At 44.9% G+C, this 22248-nt stretch overlaps 2 protein-coding genes across 2 annotated transcripts in view; one reads left to right on the forward strand and one right to left on the reverse strand.

Annotated features, from left to right (window-relative positions):
• Window positions 1–6193: 6193 nt before the first annotated feature.
• Window positions 6194–18930, forward strand: Pdzd9 (PDZ domain containing 9). Its single transcript, XM_013347728.2, has 4 exons — window positions 6194–6270; window positions 7858–8037; window positions 12701–12890; window positions 18093–18930. The coding sequence occupies exons 1-4, from the start codon at window positions 6240–6242 to the stop codon at window positions 18487–18489; spliced, it is 798 nt and encodes a 265-aa protein (XP_013203182.2). The 5' UTR covers window positions 6194–6239; the 3' UTR covers window positions 18490–18930.
• A 309-nt stretch (window positions 18931–19239) lies between these two features.
• Window positions 19240–22248, reverse strand: part of LOC101998866 (cytochrome b-c1 complex subunit 2, mitochondrial) — a 29816-nt gene continuing 26807 nt past the window's right edge. The window contains exons 13-14 of the mRNA XM_005351155.2: window positions 20853–21006; window positions 19240–19473 (exon numbers count right to left, since the gene is read on the reverse strand). Coding sequence (XP_005351212.1) covers window positions 19390–19473; window positions 20853–21006 — 238 coding nt within the window. The 3' untranslated portion in view covers window positions 19240–19389. The remainder of the gene's footprint in view (window positions 19474–20852; window positions 21007–22248) is intronic.

Below are 22248 nucleotides of genomic sequence, written 5' to 3' on the forward strand. Positions count from 1 at the left end.
GCGCGCCGGCCGGCGGCGCCCAGGACTGCTCTGCGGAGTCTTCCTGAGGGGGCGTCGGCTCTGCCCGGCGTTGTGGGCTCAGTGGTGGTTCGAGACAGACGTCCCTGAGATCCTAAAGATTTGTCCTGTGAGGTTCAGGTGCAGACTCTTCCAGAGTCAGGAATCAGGCACTGGGGAGAGGGAAAGCGGAAAGATTGTCGTGTTCAGGGACCTGCTAAATGGCCCGTGGGACTAGAGTGGTTTGAGGAAAGGTAGACAGAGGCCAGAGGTGGGATTCGGGAGGGCACGCGCCCGTAAATCCCAACTCTGAGGAAGCCGAAACTGGAGAGCCATCAGTTCTATGGCAGCCTGGACTAAATAGTGAGATCTTGCCTTTAAATTCCCTAACCAACCAAATGTATGGTGTTTGGATTTTGTTCCAGACGCAATGTGAAGGAACGGGAGGGTTTTCGGCAAGGAGAGTGGCGTGACTTTAGTTTGTGAAGATCTATCGTGTAAATAGATTACAGTGGGTGAGGGGCAGTGAATGTAGGGAGAGCAGAAGTGGCCGGGTAGTCTAAGACGGAATTGCGGCTTTTAGCTAGAGTAGTCAAGATAGAGAAAAATGGGCGGCCAGATGTGCGTGTTTTGCAGAGGGGAAGACTTGGCGATAACGGAAGGAGAAGAACCTAAAGTGCTTGTTAGTTTTTTGCCAGCCAGAGGTTTATTGATGCTATTTTCAGAGTGAGGTGTGGGGAGAGCCTTCGATTGGGTACATAAACAAGAAACGATGATATAAATTGTTACAATAATAGAGAGGATTTGTCTGTGATTTTGCTATGCCCCGGAGGTTTCTTTCCACCAGGGCTCTCTGCTAAATCACCATTAACCCTGGCTTTAGATCCATCTCTTTCTCAGCACCGCATAGAGCAAGTGGAGATGATTTTTCTTCATATGTGCCACCTAAGCTATCTCTAGAAAGACCTAGAAGGGTGACATCTGTTTCTATTTTTAGAGTGCCTTCATGTCCACAAAAGTCAGCAGGTTTCAAATTCCACCAAATCCAGCATCCTTGCAGAAATGTACCGCTATGATATCAGTGCACCACAGCGGTGGGGAGATGGGTGGTTTAAGACTTTGCAGCCCAAACACATTGGTCTTTTGGGGGCAAGTAATTTTTTTAAATTACATAATTTATTTTTCCTCTGCCATAGCTAATTCATATGTGTTGGGGATCCAGATAGAATGTATACCCGTTTACTCCAATGGCTCTTTCATTTTTTTTATTTTTATTTATTTAGTATACAATATTCTGTCTGTGTGCATGCCTGCAGGCCAGCAGAGGACACCAGACCTCATTCCGGATGGTTGTGAGCCACCATGTGGTTGCCGGGAATTGAACTCAGGACCTTTGGAAGAGCAGGCAATGCTCTTAACCTCTGAGCCATCTCTCCAGCCCCTTCACTTTCATTTTAAGTACTGGGGAAGTTTGAAGGAGTCATAGTTTTGGCCTCTTATCTGCTGCTTTGATTGCCCAGGATATAAGAATAATAATGATACAGTGATGAATTCTTCACCACTCTCCACTGATGTTCACAACTGGCCAAGGTTGAGTGTTGGGACAGTTTGCAGCTGTTATGACTCCAGCTCAGTGGGATGAGACTGCCTTAATTATGGTGTTTAAAAAATAGAAGTCTAAACTCTTCCCTTTACCTTAACAGTATTTCCCAGAACTTCTTGGTGTGTGTTCCTCCACCCAAGATTCTAGACCACAGATTAAAGTGTGTGTGTGTGTGTGTGTGTGTGTGTGTGTGTGTCAGAAGGATTAAAACATCCTTTCCTATCAGCTATGGCTGCATATCATTGTAGGTATCAGTGATATGCCTGATCTCTTCCTGCCACCTAGGATGGGGCCGTGGTTATGAGGACCTGAAGATACTTTTCACGGAATTTCCACTCTCTTCCATTTTAGTACTGCACTTTGTTCTTGTTTTCCAATAGCGCTGATAATTCAGAGATCTATAAACCTCTGAGGTTTATAGGGCAAAGCAGTTCCCTTTCCTGCAGCTCTATCTGGATTTTAGTAGAAGCAAACCTGTGGTCCTTGGGAGGGAGGGTGAGGTGGAGCAAAAAGGATGCAGAAATACGTTCTAATCCCAGCTCTGCTGCTGACTTGAACTTAAAAAAAATCCATGTCCTTTCTTTGGGCCTTTTTTTCCCCTCTCTCCCGACAGACTCTTCTCCCCGTGGTAGAAGTATCCCATCACTCACCTGAACAAAACAGCTGGGATCTTTCTACTCAGACGTGAGCCACCATGCTCTTTATGACAGAAACTCCTTGGGGACCCAGAAGATCATAGAGGGTCCCAGGAGGGATCTATGCAGGCAGCCCGAAGACATAAATAGCCACACTGCGGCTGTTAAAGGGCTGTGAATACAGTGTGCTTTATCGTGATGGATGGCGGGACTCAGCCCAGAAGAGGCTGAATCTGGATGGGACTTCAGGGAAAACGGGGAGACATGGGGCCATTACTCTGTGCTTGAAGGAGTGTCTCTGCTCTGACGGGATAATGAACACGCTTTCTCTCTGGGGGTCATGTTAACTACATGGGCCAAGACTGTGGTAGATAGGTTGCATATGTGTACCTGGGATTCTTAGGGTTAGAGAAAGGAATGTCAAACCCAGAGGTGAGGGAGGATCTTATATACCCAAGGCTCAAAGGCCAGTTTGTCTTGTAAGTTGGTTCTCTTGGAACTGCCTCTGAGATGAAAAGTTATTGATCGGTGGTGTGTAGGAAGTTTATAGGAAGCTCTTTTAGGACTAATTCCCTTGAGGGGAAGAGGAAGTGGAATTGGGCAGAAATCAGCGGCAGGCACAGGAGGCTTTGGCAGACTGAAAGAGTCTCAAGCTGAGGTGGGTGTTTTAGTTCTGTCAGGACAAAGCAGTGAAGTCCTCTAGTTCTGGCCAGGCATGAGGTGGCACCCCAGGGAATGGGTGTAGCCTTGGGGAAGGCCGTCCACTCAGCCGAGAAGACTAGCAGAGGGCTGAGGAGATGGCTCAGGCGGTAAGGTCCTTACTGTGCAAGCGTGAGGACTTGCTTAGAACCCGCTGAGCCCAGGCACAGCACCCGCGACCCCCTGCTGGGGGACGTGGGGCCAGGAGGGTCCCTGGGACTTGTTGACCAGATAGTCTAGCCACATTGATGCGCTCTAGGTTCAGTGAAGGACCGTTTGGCTTTTGTGTTTTTATTTTGGTTTGTTTTGTTTAAAAAAAGGTGGAGAGTGGCACTGCCCTCTGTCCTCCACATGCACATGCAAGTAAACATGCACAAACCCCCTTAAAAGACACATAGCTGAGATCAGTCCATCTGTAGCTGTCCCCATAGCCACTGTGAGGGGCACCTGAGCCGTGCAGGCCAGCATTTGCTCCACAGGTGCATTTTGCAATATATTCTGTATCTCTGTAATCATAAAGTGTTTTTTTTTTTTTTTTTTTTTTTTTTTAGTTAGAGAAAATGAAAACACAGGCAGAAAGGCAGTCACATTCTCTGAACATCTCGGGTTCCTGGAGTTTTTTTTTTTTTTTTTGATTCTTGAGACAGGGTTTCTCTGTAAAGCTCTGGCTGTCCCTGAACTCAGTTTAGAACTCTAGACCAGGCTGGGCTTGAACGCAGAGATTCGCCTGCCTCTGCCTTCTGAGTGCTACGATTAAAGGGATGCACCACCACTGCCTGCCTTCTGATGGGATCTTATATAACCCAGGCTGGTATGGAATTCAGACCTCAAATTTCACTTTGTAGACCAGGCTAGCTTCAAACTCAAAGAGATCCACCTGCCTCTGCCTCTTGAGTACTGGAATTAAAGATGTGTGCCAACATACCAAACTAAGAAAAGTTTTGCAAAGTATATACAAGGCTAGGTGTAGGGACACATGCCTGCAATTCTTGTCTATGTCAGGCTGAGGTAGGAGGACTATGAGTTCTAAGACCAACCTGGGTCACCTAGAGAGACTGTCTCAAAAAAGAAACAAGAAGCTTATTTCTTTTTATGGCTTTGTTCTCAATTTTGATTTGCTTCTTTTAAGGTCTGAGAGCAGCTCCCACGGAGCCATGGTGGCCCTCTTATGGGGGAGCACTGCTATCTTGAGACAAAACTAATCCTCCTCATTTCCCTGTCATACCCACAATTCCTCTTATCTCTTGTCGGAACCTCTGATCTGACTTATTCATTGTGGTGACTTAGACCCTCATTTCTCCAAACGTTTATGGCTATGCACTTGTTACATTTGCCCATTTACTGTGAGAAACAGGATAGGCGAGTTCTGTGGCAAGATGGATTAGTTGAGTGCCAAGCTTTGCCCCCACACTTTGCATTCTAGGGCTTCCCTATACCCGAGACTGCCCGAGTTCTCCTCCTAACAATTGGTCCTCCTTCCACTGGGTGGTTCAGCTCCCGAATCCCTTCTTAGCAGTACACTTCAGGCTGTCTCTAGCACTTGGCGCTGTGGGTTGGCTTCTCTAGAGAAGAGGTTGAGTTACAAGGAGTTATTAGAGAATGCTTTCAGGCTCCATATCTCTGGGTGGAGGAAAAGAAACAGGACTGCACAGAGAGTCAGGTTATAGGGCAGCCATGGCAGGGCCACAGCTAGGCTCGCTGGGAGCTCTGGGATGACCTTGCACTGGCCACTCCCTGTTAGCTGCTCTAGAGACGTGGGATCCTGGACAAAGCACTCTCAAAAGCAGCAGCAGGAGCTGGAGGGCACAGGGAGGATGGTCAAGTTATTTAGCTTTGCAAGGAAGTAGACTTGAGACTTTGTGTTGCGTATTCCTTCAAGACAGTGTGCCCTTGGCATCTACTCTGAAGAAACTTTTCCCACCAAGAAGGCTAATGTGCATCACCCCCACATTTACCCACCATTCTCCCCCTGGCTGGAAAGTGGAGGTAAAGGATGCATGTTGTGATTAAGTACCCTTAGCTCCCGAGTAGATCCCAGCCGGACTGAAAGAGGCAGCCTCTCTCCTATGAGGCATGCAGCAGGAGGTACCCTTTAAACAAAACTCTAGAAGATGGGCTCTAGTCAATGAAAATCCATCCTGGTGTATTGCTTGCCCAGAGCTAGAGAAACAGAAGACTAGACTGAGACCTTTCCAGGTTCACCCTAAAAATCTTGGCACAGCCTGGCTTTCAGTAGGCATTGCTTGCTGTTTGCTGAAGGGCTGGATGCCCTGTGGCAAGGGGATTGCTTTTTCTCTCATAAGAGTGGCGACCCACTTTATTATAGTGTTTTCTAGAATTTATTTTTCATAATTTGTAGTTTCCTAAAATTCTCCCCTCCATCTGTGTTAAAAATGCAAGTTCTGGCCCCGCAGTGGTGGCTCACATCTTTAATCCCAGCACTCAGGAGGCAGACACAGGTTGGCACCCAGCCATGTCTACAGAGTGAGTTCCTGGACAGCCAGGGCTACACAGAAAAACCCTGTTTGGGGAAAGTGTGTGTGTGCGTGCACGTGTGTGTTTGTGTGTTTCAAGAGGGTAAGTCCATGTTTGTCTCATATACCGTCATGTCCTCAGCATCCCCAGAGGCCACAGACTGGCTTCCAGTGAATTTTCGTTGTACGAGTGAATGTGACGGGGAGGAAGGATTATTTCAGGAAAACGAAGGAGCAATAATCATTTTCTAATAGTGACTCATTGTTTTGGGGCCACTCTTGGCCCTTTCGCGTCTAAAACATGCATGCATGAGTAAAGTGCACTGGCAAGGCTGTTAGCGTTGTTGATGTAACAATATTTTAATGCCACTATTTAGGGAATTCTGGGGTCGTCTATGGTCCCCCAGTGATGTTGCTGCTCGCATTTGGAGGCCCTCTCCCCTCTATGCTCTTGGTCTGTCCCCAGTGTTTCCCCACCAATGAACAAAGAGCCTTGAGTAAAGAAGCGGCACTCTGCTCGTTCCTGCAGAAACACCTCCCCCCACACACACACACGGTATAAATTTTCACACTCTAGAGTGTAGTAGTTTCCGTTTGTGCGGCGTTTTTCAGGGTCGGCTGAAGCCTTGAAACAACTATCTGGCTGCCCCAAATCTGGGAAGCAGCCTTGCAGCGCACCCTGGCGGCCATTTAGAGGGACGGGCGGCGCCAGCCTTTCCCGGTGGCCCGTGGTCCTTCCTGATCTTCCGCCTCTAGGATTCCAAACTGTTGGAAGTTGGACAGATTCCAGCCTGGGCTCCAGGGAGGATCGACTGAGCCCCGCCCTGGGCAATGGAGAAGGCCCCCGTCAAAAGCAAAAATGGTAAATGTCTCAATAGGAAAAGGTGATGCCTTGGATTCCCAGCCTTCCTAGGTCTGCCTTTCCTGTAAAAGGGCGATCACACTCGGGAATCCCTCACCATTGTTTGTTCATCAAGATAGAACGCGATTCCCTTTTTTTAGTGGACACCTCTGTAAGTTTCGACTAGTATATACCACTCTTAACCCCTGCCACAATCAAGTGAGGAAACGTGTTCACCTCCCTGCCCTTTCTCCACCCGGATTTCTTGTACTTTCAATGTTTTCTAAAATTTTGCTTTTTCCAGGGAGAATGGCTAAACGTGGAATCATGTATAGAATTTTTTTAGTGATTCCTTTCACTCTGCTGCCTTTAATTTTTTTAAAAATTCTATTTGTGTGTGTAGGGTGTGGTGGGAGTCAGTTCTCTCTTCCATGTGGATACTGGAGACTGAATTCAGGATGCCAGGCTTTAGCTGCAAGCACCTTTACCTGCTGAGCCATCTTGTCCACACCACTGCTATCTTATGAAACAAGATTACTTTATTAGTAACACATTTATTTTATTAGTAGCACTAATATTATTACTGTATTAGTAGCACATTCAATTTGTAAACTTCAGTTCTCCAGCTGAAGCTGTTAGAGTTGTCCGGCAAGGACACTGGCTTTGAGGACAGCCATGAGCCTCCTGGGGAAGCCCGTCTCAGCATGATCCTGGACACACCACAATCACACAGACTCTGCCAAGGCCTGGTGAATGTCAGGGCACCACTGGCCGGTGTGTGGGATGGTGCATTTTCTCCCAGATGCTGTGTGGATCTACCACTGTCCATTTCTGTTCCCAAGGCTGTGACATGCTTGAGTGACTGCTGTCCGCTCTTCCTTCCTCATCTCCATGTCACACAGCAGCCGGCATGGTGATTTTATTTAAAACAATGACAACCTGATCATGTTCAGTTTAAATTACCTCCAAGATTTCCTTAAGGTAAACCTGGCCGGCAGCCCATCTGCCAGGCAGTGCACCTCCCATCAGCTGCCCGGTGCTGCTCTTTCGTGTCCCCATCAAGGGGGACAGGAACCAGCCTTCCTGTCTTAGAACCTTGATTCTATTTGCCCCCTCACATCCAGTTTGTTGGTTCTCTCACCTTGATCCATATTTACTCCTTCAGGGGAACCTGGTCCCTATCCCTATGTGAAACCTAGGTTCCCTGTTGTCTAACCTCATAGTCTTCTGCCTTCCTATTTAGCATCTAATTTGTGTTTACACAACTGACAGCTGTGTCCTTTACCAGCTGTAAGACCCACAAGGACAGTGAGCCCATCTAGTTCACTGTAGTAAACCCAGGGCCAGAGTACACGGTTTGCATCAATAAACATTTGTCAAGTGACAGAAGATAATAACTGATTTAAGCACCTGTGATGTACTACACTGTACAGTAGCCCTGTAACTGTCCCATATCATCACCCTTTACAACACGCATTTTCCCGAAGGAAACCGAAGACTAGGATGACCACGTAAGTGCCCCCAAAGTCTAGTTTCAGAACTCCACAGCATCACTGCCTCGCCATTGTCTTGAGAAATGACTGAAACAAGTTCCTCTTGTTCTGTTAGAAAAAGGACCCAGCTTGAAGGCCAAGGTGTCTGTACACAGCTTGAACAAAATGAGGCAGACCAAACTCACCGTGGGCAGCCTGGGATTGGGCCTGATCATCATCCAGAATGGACCTTACCTCCAGATTAGTCACCTCATCAATAAAGGGGCTGCAGCCACTGACGGGATACTCCAGCCAGGTGACTGTGGTCTCCACGCGCCTCCTTCCCCCCTGCCTTCAGGGAGTCAGCACGAGGATGTGACATTGTCTGAGAATTTCAGTTGCTACCACTTGTATACTAAATCAGTTCCTCGCTATTCATTTGGGTTTTAGTAACACTCTAGGCGTGCTCTCACTCTCTTCCTTTGCAGGTGAGGAAACTGGAGCTTAGTGGCAGAGCCTTCCTCACCAGGTTCACTTTCATCCCGTAAGTGGGAGGCGAACAGACCGGGCGTCACTTCCCAGGCCATGACTGTGCATCAAAATCCCTTCTTTCCTGGGAGGTGCTAATCACAGCTAACGAGAAGACCCGTGATCTCCTTTCACCTTCTCAATAGCCCCAGGAGTATATTCTGCACTAAGTCACTATGCAACTATGTAGCTACCTAGAAGCTTGTCGGGTTATACCTGGGAGTCGGAATTTAAAACTCTCCTTCTCAGATCCCAAGGCCAAGGCTTTCATCAAGATCACCTAACTTCTCAGGTCTCTTGGGGGGAGGGATGCATTTTCTCTCTCATGCAAGACATGTTTCCCCATATCAACTTTGGGCCCTGGAGGGATGCATTTTCTCTCTAATGCAAGACATGTTTCCCCACATCAGCTTTGGGCCCTGGTGCTAGCAGTGGGGGAACACAGTGGGATGAAATCACTCCAGGCCATTTGTTCTGAGATGTGTCACTTTCTGTGACCTTGGCAAAGTCAATCTTTGCAGCTTTAGTGACTTCATCTACCTTGGGAGAATCTTGTCTCCGTTCTAGGTTGTTGGGATGTGGTAAAATATTGTGAAGAGCTTTGAAAACAAGTACTCTAGAAATATTCTTATGGCTTCTGTATTGCTAGTTGTCTTCTAGAGATTAGCTTTTCTGCATATATGTGTGTGAGGCCACAGACTGATGTTAGGCGGTCTTCCTTGATCATTCTCTACCTCATATATATAGCATAAGGATTGTGGACAAAGGTAAGATTTGAATCCATGACCTCCTAGAAAACCCATGCCATGTTGCCAATGGCCTAATGAGTAGAAATGTAATTTCTTTTTTTTCCCTCTTTGTTTTTTTTTTTTGTTTGTTTGTTTTTTGCTTTTTTTGACAATGGGATTTCTCTGTGTCTCTGTGTAGCTAGACTGCCTCTCCTGGAAAGAAGTGAGATTTCAATGCAGATATTCTGGGCACCAAATCTCTTCATGAAAACCAGTTACTATTCAGTGTTTCAAAATCTGCTTTTCTGTCATTTTTGACAGCGATCATGGTATTTGCTATTTCCTTGACACCCACCAACCCTATTATTTCTCATTCACGTGTTCTCAAGTTCTTTGTCTTTGGTGTTTTATCTTGATTTGGTATTAGTTTTCTGTGGTTGTCTGATGTACAAAGTCTTAAGACACGACTACAGCTTTAAAATATTAATACAGCTTTGACAGTGGACAGAAGCTATGTGCTGGCTTCATACATTTAGTTAGCCATACCCAAGCTCATTCATTCATTCATTCATTCATTCTGCATTTCCTTAATTCCTTTCCATGTCCAGGTCCCGTGCTTCCTAACAGTGGAGAGCTAAACGAATGTGATCCTAACCACACAAGATGCATATATAGCTTCCATCCTAGTTGGAAGGAACAGAGACAAAGAAAACCTATCTTCCAGCAGTGGTGTGTCTGCTGCATAGTTGATTTAATACAGGCAGTCTAAACAGGCTTATACATGTCATTCCTACAGCCTATTAAAGCAGGAGAAAAGGATGCATTATGAGGTTATTGTTCATAAATACCAAATTGGTGTTGATGAAAGGCAGTGTTAATATCTCCTGCCAGAGCAATCATGTTCCTACCCCGACACATTTGGCTTAAAGCCAGAATGGTCAGGGAATTGAGCTGTTTAATTTCTATTCTCTTGATAAAAGTCACCTTCTTACAACAATTAAGCAGAATGTCAAGCCATAGTTTTCATCCATAAACACCCTTTTAACATCAGACCCATGAGCTCATCCTAAGAGGGTAACTTTGTTACTATCATTAACCCCAGCAGGAAGAGCAGCTGTTTCAACAGCACAGGCTGCAGGTAGCTCTGAGAGAAACCTTGCTTCATTCTGAAGCTAGTCTCAGTATAGCTTTTGTTTTTGTTTGCCTTGCTTTTTGAGACAGAGTCTCACTGTGTAGCCCAGGCTGGCCTTGAACTGTCCCTCTTCCTGCCTCAGCCCTTTCCATTGTGGTTTTGTTTTTTGTTTTTGCGAGGCAGTGTTTCCATGTTTCCACGTGTAGTCCTGGATGTACTGGAACTCACTTTGTAGACCAGTGTAGAAGGAGCTGTGGGCAGGCCTGCTTTTTGTCCCGCCCGGCTCCCACACGGCTAGCTTTACACCCGAAATAACAACACACAAATTGTATTCTTTTAAACACTGCCTGGCCCATTATATCTAGCCTCTTCTTGGCTAATTCTCACATCTTGCTTTAACCCATATTTAGTAATCTGTGTAGCACCATGAAGTGGTGGCTTACCGGGAAAGATTCAGCATGTCTGACCTGGCAGCTGGCTCCATGGCATCTGACCAGAGAGGAGAGGCATGGCGATTGCCTCACTTCCCTCTTCCTCCCAGCATTCTGTTCTGTCTACTCCAACCACCTACGTTCTGACCTATCAGGCCAAGAAGTTTCTTTATTAATTAACCAATGAAACAACAGATAGATAGAAACACCTACATCAGATCAGGCTGTCCTCAAACTCTTAGAGATCACCTGGCCTCTGCCTCCAGGTGCTGGGATTAAAGGCCTGTGAAACTGCCCCCTGCCTCCCGCCCCCCTCCAGGCTTTTGAATACTGTTTTTACAGGCACCTACGCAACTGTGCCCAGCTCAATATGTGACTGGCTTTATCTTCATTTGCTTCTCAAAACCAATGCAGAAGCAGTCCTCAGACTTTCTAGAACATTGGAAAGGCATTTCTACTGGGATCTTACCCTAGAGAAATGTGCCCCCAGCCATGCTTGGACACTCCTCAGGACCAGTGTAACTCCTGGCTAGTCTACAGTGGGATCCAGCACCAACCTCTCCCTCACCCCCTCTCCCTGAGTTTGAGTTTTGCCTGTTTGGAATGAGGGTTACTGAGGGCTCTGAACCTCACATGCACATACAGGTAACCTGGCATTGTGTATCAGTTATAAAGTCCTGACAGCAATACAGGTATGAAGACATGCCAACACTGAGGGAACCATAGACACACACAGAAGTTGGGACTGGGTAGGCTGTGTTCTCTGTGATGGAGGATACAGGCACAAGGAGGAGGAGTTACTTCATCTCAGTAGGAGGTCTCTGTAAAGGAGGAGCCAGGCTGAGGGCATCCTAAGGGGAAGCTGCAGGTGCTAGTGTTTGCACACTGGTCAAAACACTCAGACTTGGACCAAAGGAAGGCTTTGCCACGTCCATGGGTATTGGGGTTCTTGACAAGGCCTTGCCTGTATTGGGGTCCTTGACAAAGCCTTGCCTGTGTCAAAAATACACTCAGGACTTCATCTGCTCCCACTGAGACATACTAACAAGACTTCCCCAGACTGAATCTGTCCTTCAAGTGCAAGCCTTCTGTGTTCCTCCTTCTGGGCTCAGCTGAATGCTAATATTCATGCTCCCTATTGCAAGGAAACAGTATTGTTAAGGCACTTAATTTAGGGCAGTATCTGACTGGATTGCCCCAAAATCTGAAAAACCAAGCTTGGAGAACTGGGAGAGACCAAAGGATCCAGAGATCTGGATGTTCCGGTCATCCCAGTGCAGGGTCAGACCCAGACAGGACTGCTGGGTGACCCGGTTGAGTTTACAGATCTTTATTGTAGCTGGTGGGAGTCAGGGGTGGGATGGGTTAGGTCCATACAAGTGAATAATTGGTCCCTTTAGTTTTCATTTTGGGGACCTAGGTTTTTGTTGCTAGGGTATTTATCTTTTTCTGCCTGCTGAGTGCCCAGAAGCCCTCTGGTCGACAATCACGATTCCCCACACAGAGTGTTTTACATGAGGGGGCCCTGCTCTCAGTATTCGGAACCAATTCTGCAGGTTGTGGTGGGATATGCTGAAGAGGAAGAGGCAAGAGGAGCACAAGTTTAGATTCCTTGGAATCAACACAGTTTCTGCATTACATATCATAAGTATAATCAACAGCAGCTAATTATCTAATGTTATATACAGTTATTCAGTCAGTTTTCTTTAGGACAGGGCAGAAACTCCAAGAGAAGCCTCATGCTTAATTCAGGCTATATGCTGTGGAGGGCTTGGTGATCCCAGGCAATCAGAATGGAAAGTGGCTTATTTTTTACTAGTTATAGCCGCTCATTTGACAGTGGTTAGAACCTTAAATCTAAATGGTTTGGGTTTAAAATGGTTTTAGCCTTTTACCAGAGGTGCTAAGAACTTACCAGCTAAGAACTTCAGAAGTGTCTCAAAAATACTATTAAATGCCTATTAAAAATTAGGGAATGCATCTTTATCATGCTGAGAACATTCAATACTGGAGGAGAATGTCCTTAGTAAATTAAGATGGAAGCCAGGCTTTGGTCAGAATAAACCATTATATAAATCCATAAACTATTTCAATAAAGCCACTGATCAGTATGGCTCTTTTCAACCCATTATCTTAATTGAACTGTTTTTCCTTTTTCAGGTGATGTTCTGGTTAGTGTTGGGCATGCCAACGTGTTAGGCTATACCCTCCGTGAATTGTTAAAGCTTTTGCAAAATATCACCATAGGAACAGTGCTGCAAATCAAGGCTTACAGAGACTTTATTGACATACCCCAGGAGTGGCAAGACGTGTATGATTTAATCCCCGAGACCAAATTTCCAGTCCCATAGTAAGTAGTTTACTTTAGAGCGATGCTATGAAACCCAGGCCTGTGACGTGCAGGGTTCTGGTTTAATGTGGGAATCATGAAATGGTACGAACCATGGGAAGAGGGTTGGTGACACTGCCGTGGCTTAGTGAACTACAGTCTGCAAAGAACAGTCTGCAGGACCTCCTGTGAGGGAATGTTAGTTATAAAGGCAGCTCGGAGTTAGGAACTCAGTTAGCAGTCAGTGATTGGGTTCTCTGTCCCCAAATCTACCTGCACTGTCACTGCAGTCTGTCTAGTCAGCCCTAAAGCCCAGGTTGAGATGGACCGGGAACTGGCTTAGTAGGTAAAGAGCTTTCTGTGCCTAGACCCTGGCACCCATGGAAAAGCTGAATGTGGTGGAATATGTCTAACTCCAGAGGTGGCAGGGAGGACAAAAGAGGGCCCTCAGAGCTTGTTGGTTAGCCAGCCAGTCTAGCCCAATTGGTGAGCTGCCAGTTCCGTGAGAGACCCTTTCTCAGAGGTGGAGTGCGATAGAGGGATACCTGCCATCAGCCTGTCCTCCATAGAACTGAGAATCGCACTTCCTCTTCTCTCTTGCATTAACGTCTGGATCCTTCTCAATAGCAGTTGTACCTGTCTTAGGAACAGTGTCTATTGCTACGATAAAACACCATGACCAAAAACAATCTGTAGAGGAAACGGTTTCTTTTGCTTATACTGCCACATCACAGTCCATCGTTCAAAGGAAGTCAGGGCAGGAGCGGAAGAAGAGGACGTGGAGGAATGCTGCTTACTGGCTTTCGCAGTTTGCTTCTACCATCTAGAACATCTGCCCAGGGGTGGCACCACCCACATGGGCTAGGCCCTCCCATACCAAGGCTTATGGAGACATTTTTCTCAACGAGAGACCCTTTTTCCAGATACGTCTAAGTTGGTGTCAAGGTGACGACACCCAGCTAGCACATGCCCTTTTATAAGACTCCCTTCTTATAAACACTAACTCCACTCCTCTTCCTGCTCTGATCTGATGAAGTCCATAGAGCTCTATTTCCTCAGGAGACACACACCTCAGGCACTCCAATGTAGCCTTTCTCTCTTCCCGGATCACCTGCTGCCTTCAGATGGCGGTTCCAATGGAACTTGCCTTTATTTTGCCTGCCCTTTAAGCAGCATCAGACTCTTCATAACTACCCAATTCTTTTACTCCTGTCCGTGACATATAGTCCCAGTTTTTTGTTTGCTTGTTTGCTCTCTGTAGCTTTGGAACCTCTCTTGGAACTAGCTCTGTAGACCAGGCTGCCCTCAAACTCAGAGATCCACCTGCCTCTGCCTCCTGAGTGCTGGGATTAAAGGCGTGCACCACCGTCACCTGGCCTATTCCCCAGTTTTCTGTGAGATCAGTCTTCCCTCTTTTCCTTTTACCTCTGGGTTCTTCCTCTTGGTGTTTAACCGACTCGAGTTCCTCAAAGCTGTCTTTGGCTCTGCTGTTTCCTAGGCCGTCTTGGTGCCCGTGGTTCCTGTTACTACCCATTCACTGAGCACTTACAGTCTGTTATTTCCACTCACCTTAGATCAGCCACACATCTCCATTCAGATGTATGTCCCCCCCCCCAATTTATCCTTGAAATCAAAAGCCAGTTGTATTAGTTTATTTTTTCTCTCTCCATTTATGTGACCAAAAGACATGCCAGAATAACTCTTGATTTCAGAGAGTTTTGTCAATGGTCATTTGTTCTCATGTGTTTTGGCAGAACATGGTAATGGTGAGACATGTGTGGCTGAAGACCTTCACTTCCTGATGGCAGAGACCAGGGAAGGGCGAGGGACAGCATCTCTCAGAGAACATTTCCCCAGTGGCCTATTCCCTCCAGTCAGGCTCTACTCCTCAAAGCTTCCAACTCCCCAAATACCACCAGCAGCTTGGACCAACTGCTCAGCCCAGAGCTCTTAGGGTACATTTCATATCCAAACCACAAGCCTATTGGGATCCTAGTGGGATATTCTGCCTAGTTAAAGAGCCCAAATTTTAGGGTTATGCTTAATTTTTCTGTCTCTTCTATCAGCCCCTCAAACAAGCACGAAGACTTGCCACTACTTGGTATCTCACCACAATACTCACTGTCTCTCCCCGCCCTCCCCAGCTACCATTGTTCCAAAGTCACCGTTTGATCTCTCCACTCCTGTCCTTGATTCTGGTTCACTTTTTACACAGGATGACCTTTTTACAATACAAATATGACCATGGCATATTCCAGGTTAAGAACTTTAGGATCTCTTGTTCTTAGTATAAATACCAAAGTCCTTTCACCGTTTTTAATGCCACTCTGTGGCCTGGATGGGTACCATTCCAAGTTCATCTCATTAGGCCCTCCCCTAACTTCTAGTTCTCTGGGTTTTCAGCTTTTCACACTTGCTGCTCTTCTGTCTATGCCATGCTTACACTGTCGTTCATTTCTACAAGGCTCAGTGTAAACTTTCTGAGACAGGGTTTCTCTGTAGCTTTGGTGCCTGTCCTGGAACTAGCTCTTGCAGATCAGGCTGTCCTCAAACTCACAGAGATCCGTCTGTCTCTGCCTTGAGCTTGCTGGGATTAAAGGCGTGCACCACCATGGCCCAGCAACTCTTAAGTATTTGTATCATACTGAAGAATTTGAAGTCAGAGTATCAAAATTTAAGAACAGCGACTTTTTAGATGGCTGATGCCCCTAAACAATACCATGCACATTCTGAATTCCTTCTTCAATTGGACAAAGGACACTTAAAGAATCTTAGTAGCATATATGGGGACAGGGAAGGACAGAGGTAGGAAAGGGTCTTTCAGTCAACAGACTGTTCAGGGCAGATGGCTGTGTGCACATGGTAAAGGCTACTCCTCTCATCTCTACTATGTAGAGGTCAGTTGTTTCCAGCTAACCCTGAATTGCTGGCTGGACCTTTTTATCATCTAGTGCCAAGTTACTAAGAGCCTAGATATGTACCCTTGGCTACTGTCTAACCAAGGATACATACTGAATCTGAAAAAAAGTTAACAGAGATTGTTTTTTTACCTCCATTCCTAGGCTGTTCAGGGAGATGTGTGTGGCAGAGATAAACAGCTGTAGTTCCGAGATCTTTACAATCACTTTCACAGACTTTTAAGACTAGCTGTGTGTAATAAAACTCCACTCAATCCCATTATTATTAGAAGAGATAAACTTTAGGAAAAGTTGCTTAAGTTCTTTCTTTCTTTTTGGTTTTTTGTGACAGGGTTTCCCTGTGTAACAGTCCTAGCTGTCCTGGAACTAGCTCTTGTAGACCAGGCTGGCCTCGAACTCACAGGGATTCATCTGCCTCTGCCTCCCAAGTGCTGGGATTAAAGGCGTGCGCCACCACGGCCCGGGGAAAAGTCGCTTAAACTCTTAGAGCTATAACCACAGGAGCAGGAGCACCAGGATGAATAAGGTCAGGGCCTAACAGTAAAGTGAGATAGCAGAGCCCAAGCATCATCTATGTTTCAACAGTCAAGCCACAGACAGGAGCGAGCTCGAAAAGGAAAGCCTTGAAAACTTGGTGACAACAGATGTGGGTTAAGAGTGCTGTACAGGGCTGGAGAGATGGTTCAGTGGTTAAGAGCATTGCCTGCTCTTCCAAAAAGGTCCTGAGTTCAATTCCCAGCAACCACATGGTGGCTCACAACGACCTGTAATGAGGTCTGGTGCCCTCTTCTGGCCTGCAGGCGTACCTGCAGACAGACAGAATATTGTATACATAAAAAAAAAAAAAGAGTGCTGTACAAGGGCTGGAGAGATGACTCAGACAGAGAAACCCTGTCTCGAAAAACCAAAAAAAAAAAAAAAAAAAAAAAGAGTCCTGGCTGCTCTTCCAGAGCTCCTGAGTCCAACTCCCAGCAACCACATCTGTAATGAGATCTGGTGCCTTCTTCTGGTGTGCAAGCATACATTCAAGCAGAGAGCACTGTATACCTGATAAATCTTAAAAAAAAAAAAAGAGTGCTGTACAAAGCCCTATCTGTGACTCACAACAAAAAGGGAGAGTGGCAGCATGTGCAGTATTGTCTAGGGGAAAAGAAACCTCGGAATTACTTATGGCTAGCATGCTGAAGAGTCTTGAAGCTCACCATCGCCTGACTCCCCCGTTATCTTTCGTTATTGCCATATAACCCATGAGAATAGAGTTCTGGTCTACAGGGCCAGGTTGAACCTGTCGCTCAAGGCACAATGAAATTAGTTCATCCTTTAAAGTCAGTGGTCTGGTTTAAATCTTAATGTTTTCAGCAGGGTGGTGGTGGCTCATGTCTTTAATCCCAGCCCGCGGGAGGAAGAGGCAGGCAGATCTCTGTGAGTTTGAGATCAGCCTGGTCTACAAGAGCTAGTTCCAGGACAGGCTCCAAAGTTACAGAGAAACCCTGTCTTACCACCCTCCCCCCCAAAATCTTAACATTTTCTTTTAAAGTAGTGTGAAATAATTTAAGGCAGGAACTATATTTATGATTGGGGAAAAAAATTAAAAGGTATTTTAAAATGTGATCCCGAGCCTTTAACAGACATCTCTCCAGGTACTTCTAAAAAGAGAGAAACTTCCCAGCACCTGGGAGGCAGAGGTAGGCAGATCTGAATGTTTTAAGCCAGAGATACGATTGGGTAAGCTCTACAGTAGTGGGGGAAGTGTGTGTGGGGGCAGCCTTGTCAATGAATAAGAAAGTACTGACTTATGTCTATAGATTATCAAAGAAAGCTATACAATGTCTTGTTAGGCGACTCCTTATCATTCCAGTTCCAGCAGATGTGACCTCAACTGACATCCATGGACAGCAGGATACACATGGCACACATATATACATGAGGTAAACACTCATACACATTTAAAATAAATGAACCCAAAAGTATTCAAGCACCCAGAATCCATTTAGTCAACACTTGATGCAGAAAGTAATGAAAGTAATTTCTATTTTTAGGTTTTCACAAAAAAGAAAACAATGGCTTTATTTTCAATTTTTTTGTGTGTGTGTATGGGTGTGTGCGTGCGTGTCTACAGAAGCAAGAAGGTGGCACAGGGTCCCCCAGAACTAGTTACAGGCAGTTGTGATCTGCTTTATCTGAGCCATCTCTCTAGCCCTAAATATTTTATTTTTTAAATTTACAAGAGAAAGTAGTTTATAAGATTCTGTTAGGGAATTCTGTTAAAACATTAACAATATATTGCATTCACTCTTCATTTCAGCACACCAAAGAAAACAAAGGAGAAAGCAAAAGATGAGCCTTCTGCAAGCAGAGATGACCATGAAGATGTCGTTTTAGATAAAAGACTGAAGTATTACAGATATCCTCGGTCAGTCTGGAATCACCCTGTGAGGACACCAATATCAATCTCCACAGAATGGCATGGATATAAAAAGGAGCACACTATTAGTGTTGGTAAAGATGTTAATTGTGATGTAGTAATTCACAAAGACAACAAGACAAAACCGAGGGCCCCTTCTCCATACTGGACAATGGTGGAGCACGACAAAGTCATCTCTTCCTCCTCCTCATCCTCCTCCAACTCAGATGCCTTTTGGCTGGAAGACTGTGCACAGGTTGAGCAGGGTGAAGGTCAGCAGGTATCAAAGTTTGGTTAGGCATTGGTTTGCAAATCTGTGGCCACAGGAATTTTTAAATATCCAATTTTTGTGCCTTACTATGTATAGGTTTGTAGAATTCCTACAGCTCTTTCAGGACAGTAGAAAAAAAGCCTTCGTAGACTTTTTTCAGGTAATAGCTTAGGACTTCTTCCCTGTGGTCTAGCAGGCTCCACAGATATGTTCCCAGACTCACACCATCATTTCCTCAGCTTTTTAACATCAAGTACAAACCCAATCACCAGAACGCTGACTATTTATCTTTTTAATGTGAAGTTTTCTTTGCATGTTTCTGGACTGGTTGTTTACCCTACAATCCTGTTCCCAACCTTTAAGTGACAATTTTACTTGGAATATTGGGTTGAGAATTATTTAAAGGAGACAAGACTGAAACAGGTGAGCTAGAGACACAGAGAAAAATACTGTCACAGAGAAGGAAAGTCAGACATAAATGAAGATGTTTCTTAGAAACACCTTCACAAAGGGGGGGCAAAACCCAGACTGTTTGATTGTTGTTAGCCACAAACGAGCAAGTTTAAACTTGTTTTTATTTTAAAAAGGACCAATAATCTGGAATTTTTACTTTCAGAGCTGTTTAGCCTCAAAAGTTCCTGAAATTTCTTAATTGGTGGAATTGTTAAACTCAATTATTGTACTACTGTCTTCTTTAAAGCACTGAAACCAAAGATCTCAGCATCTACTAAACTGCTGACTGTCCAGAAAGAAAAACACTCACACACAATGAAAAACACTTACACACAAAGCTTTATTTGTTTTAGGGAAGCTGGGAATAACTATCCATATTTATACTCTTAAGTACTTCATTGAGAAAAATGTCGAATGTTAAATTAAGAGACCTGACTTTGATGTGTTGGCTGGTCTTGGTTGAGAAAACATTTGTTAGAGCTCGTCAAGAAATGGTGTGTGTCCCAAGTTTCCACTTGCAGCCATTGATTTCTTGCCAGAAACAAACTTTTTTGCAGCCTTAAACAAAACACAGAAAGTTAAATCATGCTATTATCAAGTAGTAAACCATGTATTTTGAGTTTAGGAACAAGACATTCTAAGTCCACAATTCTATAATACAGCTTCATAAGACTATCCATAAATTAATACTGAGATGGTCAGTGTTTTATTCTGAATGTGAACAACATCACGTGTCCAACTAAGCAAGCAGGAGGTCTCCAGATGAGGATAGTTCTGAAAGGAAAATAATAAAAACCCACTGACAGTCAAAACCAGGACAGAATGGCTGCTGCTAGGCTGCACCTTGTTCTGTATTATGATGGCAAAGGCCTGAGTCAACCAAAATACCCTCACTGCTGACAGAAAAGTAAAATTATGTCTTGGGGTTCTTTTTATTTTGGAAGAGGGGCTGTTGGTGGTAGTGTTGAGAGGACGTAGTCCAAGTTGCTTGAAGCTCACAATCTTCTTGCTTTAGCCTCCACAATGCTGGAGGGCTCCAGGCATCTGTTACCATGCCTGGCTGCCCTGGTATTCTTCATGTCATTATTTCAAATTCAAAGGTTATATTAAGTGTACTAGCACAGGGCAGGATTAGGTGGAACAGGAGCTTCTATGTTACCCTGGTTAGCTTTTCTGATGCAAGAGAGGTGGTGGAAGTGGGCGAGCAGGGAGTCACACAGCCCTTACACATAGTATACTTTTTAGATTATGTTCAGATGAGTCTGAGGCCAACTGAAATGCAGGCACGGTCAGCATCTACAAATAGCCTGTCTCTTCTACCCCACTGTCAGCACACAATGGGACGCTAAGACACCTACAGTGGAAAAGGGAGTGATATCCTTACTGTGGAGTTTACCTTAGTAGCTTTTTTGATTTTTCAAGATAGGGTTTCTCTGTGTTGCCCTGATTGTCCTGGAATTTGCTCTTAGAGCAGGCTGGCCTCGAACTCAGAGATCTACCTGACTCCACTTCTCAAGTACTGGGATCAAAAGCATGCACCACCATGCCTGGTTGTAACAAACAACTCAATCTTGTAGGGAAAAATAATATTTAAGAGGGGGCGAGGAAAACTAGCAATAGAAGGTCTTAGGCTGTAGAAAAACATGAGACCCTGCATGGTAAAGGACTGGCTAGGGGCTTCTTGGGAGTGAAGGAGCAGCAAACAGCTATGAAACCTGTGAGGTTGTTTATCTGATTCCTGACCACCAACAGTTTAAGATGGCTCAACCTAAAGGGCATTTCCTTGAATAAGAAGACACCTGCACCCACGTTGCTGGGGAGGCTGACGTGGACATGATGGAAAGAGTTCTCTTGCTCTCCACACTAACACAGGTCCCAGGGAAGCTTATGCAGTTCTTCTGAAAGTGGTCATTAAGGTTAAGCAATCATTTGCTTACCTTTATGATATCAGCATCAGCCACAGAGTCAATTTGTTGAAGGAAGGTGGGTGGTGGCATATAAGAGTCAGCAACTAGAGCTTGTGACCCAATTTCACTCAGGAGACCCTCTGAAGTCTCCACAGACATCAGGTATCCAGCTTTCAGCTTGTTCCTGTCCAATACAAGGCAGGAATCAGTTTTATATTCTAACAGCAAGATAGTAAACGCACCTGAAACAGGCTAAGAGCCTGCTGTACTTCTTTAGTTCAGCAAGGTCTTCACTCACATCACTAATCATCAGGAAAGCTGTACACAAAACATCGCTCACACTCAACAGGCTGCCTTTTGATTCTGGAGTATAGCTTAGACCTATGTAAAACTTGAAGGTGAATTTTGATCCTGAAGCAACTTTTAAGTTATGAAAAAGAATGTACTACTTGTTGCTGCCTTTTTTTTTTTTTTTTAAATAGGGTTCCTACATAGCCTTGTCTGGCACTCACTATGGCTGCCTGCCTCTTCTGCTCAAGCAGTAAAGGTGTGCACTTCATGTTTGGCTATGATTATATTTTTATTTAGTTATTTTTAATTTTATTTTTTCCAGGCATTTATAATAAGGAAAAATATTTACTCTTAATGCACCACCCACTTGACTGACAATTACACACACACACACACACAACCACACAGCACCAGATCCCATTTCTCCACCAGGATTTATCTCAATGAGGGAAGGGTATGATGGAGAGAGCAGGTAGGAAAGTATGGTGCAATATGATGACTTCTATGCCCTATAGCTTAAATATGGATGGATACAAAAGCTTAATTTTTTAATAAAACAGACAAGCTCAATTCACAGTTATGCCATAAAGAAATTGCTGTTCCTTATAAACATCTTCAAAAGGCAACTGAATTATCTATACTGGAAATGAATTATTGGGGGTAAAGGTGCTTGCTGCCAGACATAATGACCCAAACTCAGTCCCTGAAACCCACACAGCGGAAGGAGGGAACAACTCCTCCACATTATCTTCTGACCTCCACACGTGAATGGCATGGTGAGTCCATGCATACAAAAAGGAAAAAAAGATGGGGCTGGAGAAATGGCTCAGTGGTTAAGAATACTTGTTGCTCTTGCAGAGGAAATGAGTTTGGCTCCCAGCACCTACATAATGGTTCACAACCACTGGATCCAGGGGATCCAACACCCTCTCCTGACCTGAGGGCATCAGGCATGCATGTTACGCATATACATGCAGGTAAAAACTCATACACATAAAATAAAAAAATTAAATATAAAAAAAAAGAACCATCAGAAGGAAAACAAGGGTCATTTCTGTAGTGCTGGGAATAGAATGTCCTGTATATGCAAGGCAAGTCTCCACCACTAAATTATAGCCTTTCCTTTCTAATACTA

The sequence above is a fragment of the Microtus ochrogaster genome, chromosome 8 (genome assembly GCF_000317375.1).
Source record: "Microtus ochrogaster isolate Prairie Vole_2 chromosome 8, MicOch1.0, whole genome shotgun sequence".
Classification (NCBI taxonomy): Eukaryota; Metazoa; Chordata; class Mammalia; order Rodentia; family Cricetidae; genus Microtus; species Microtus ochrogaster.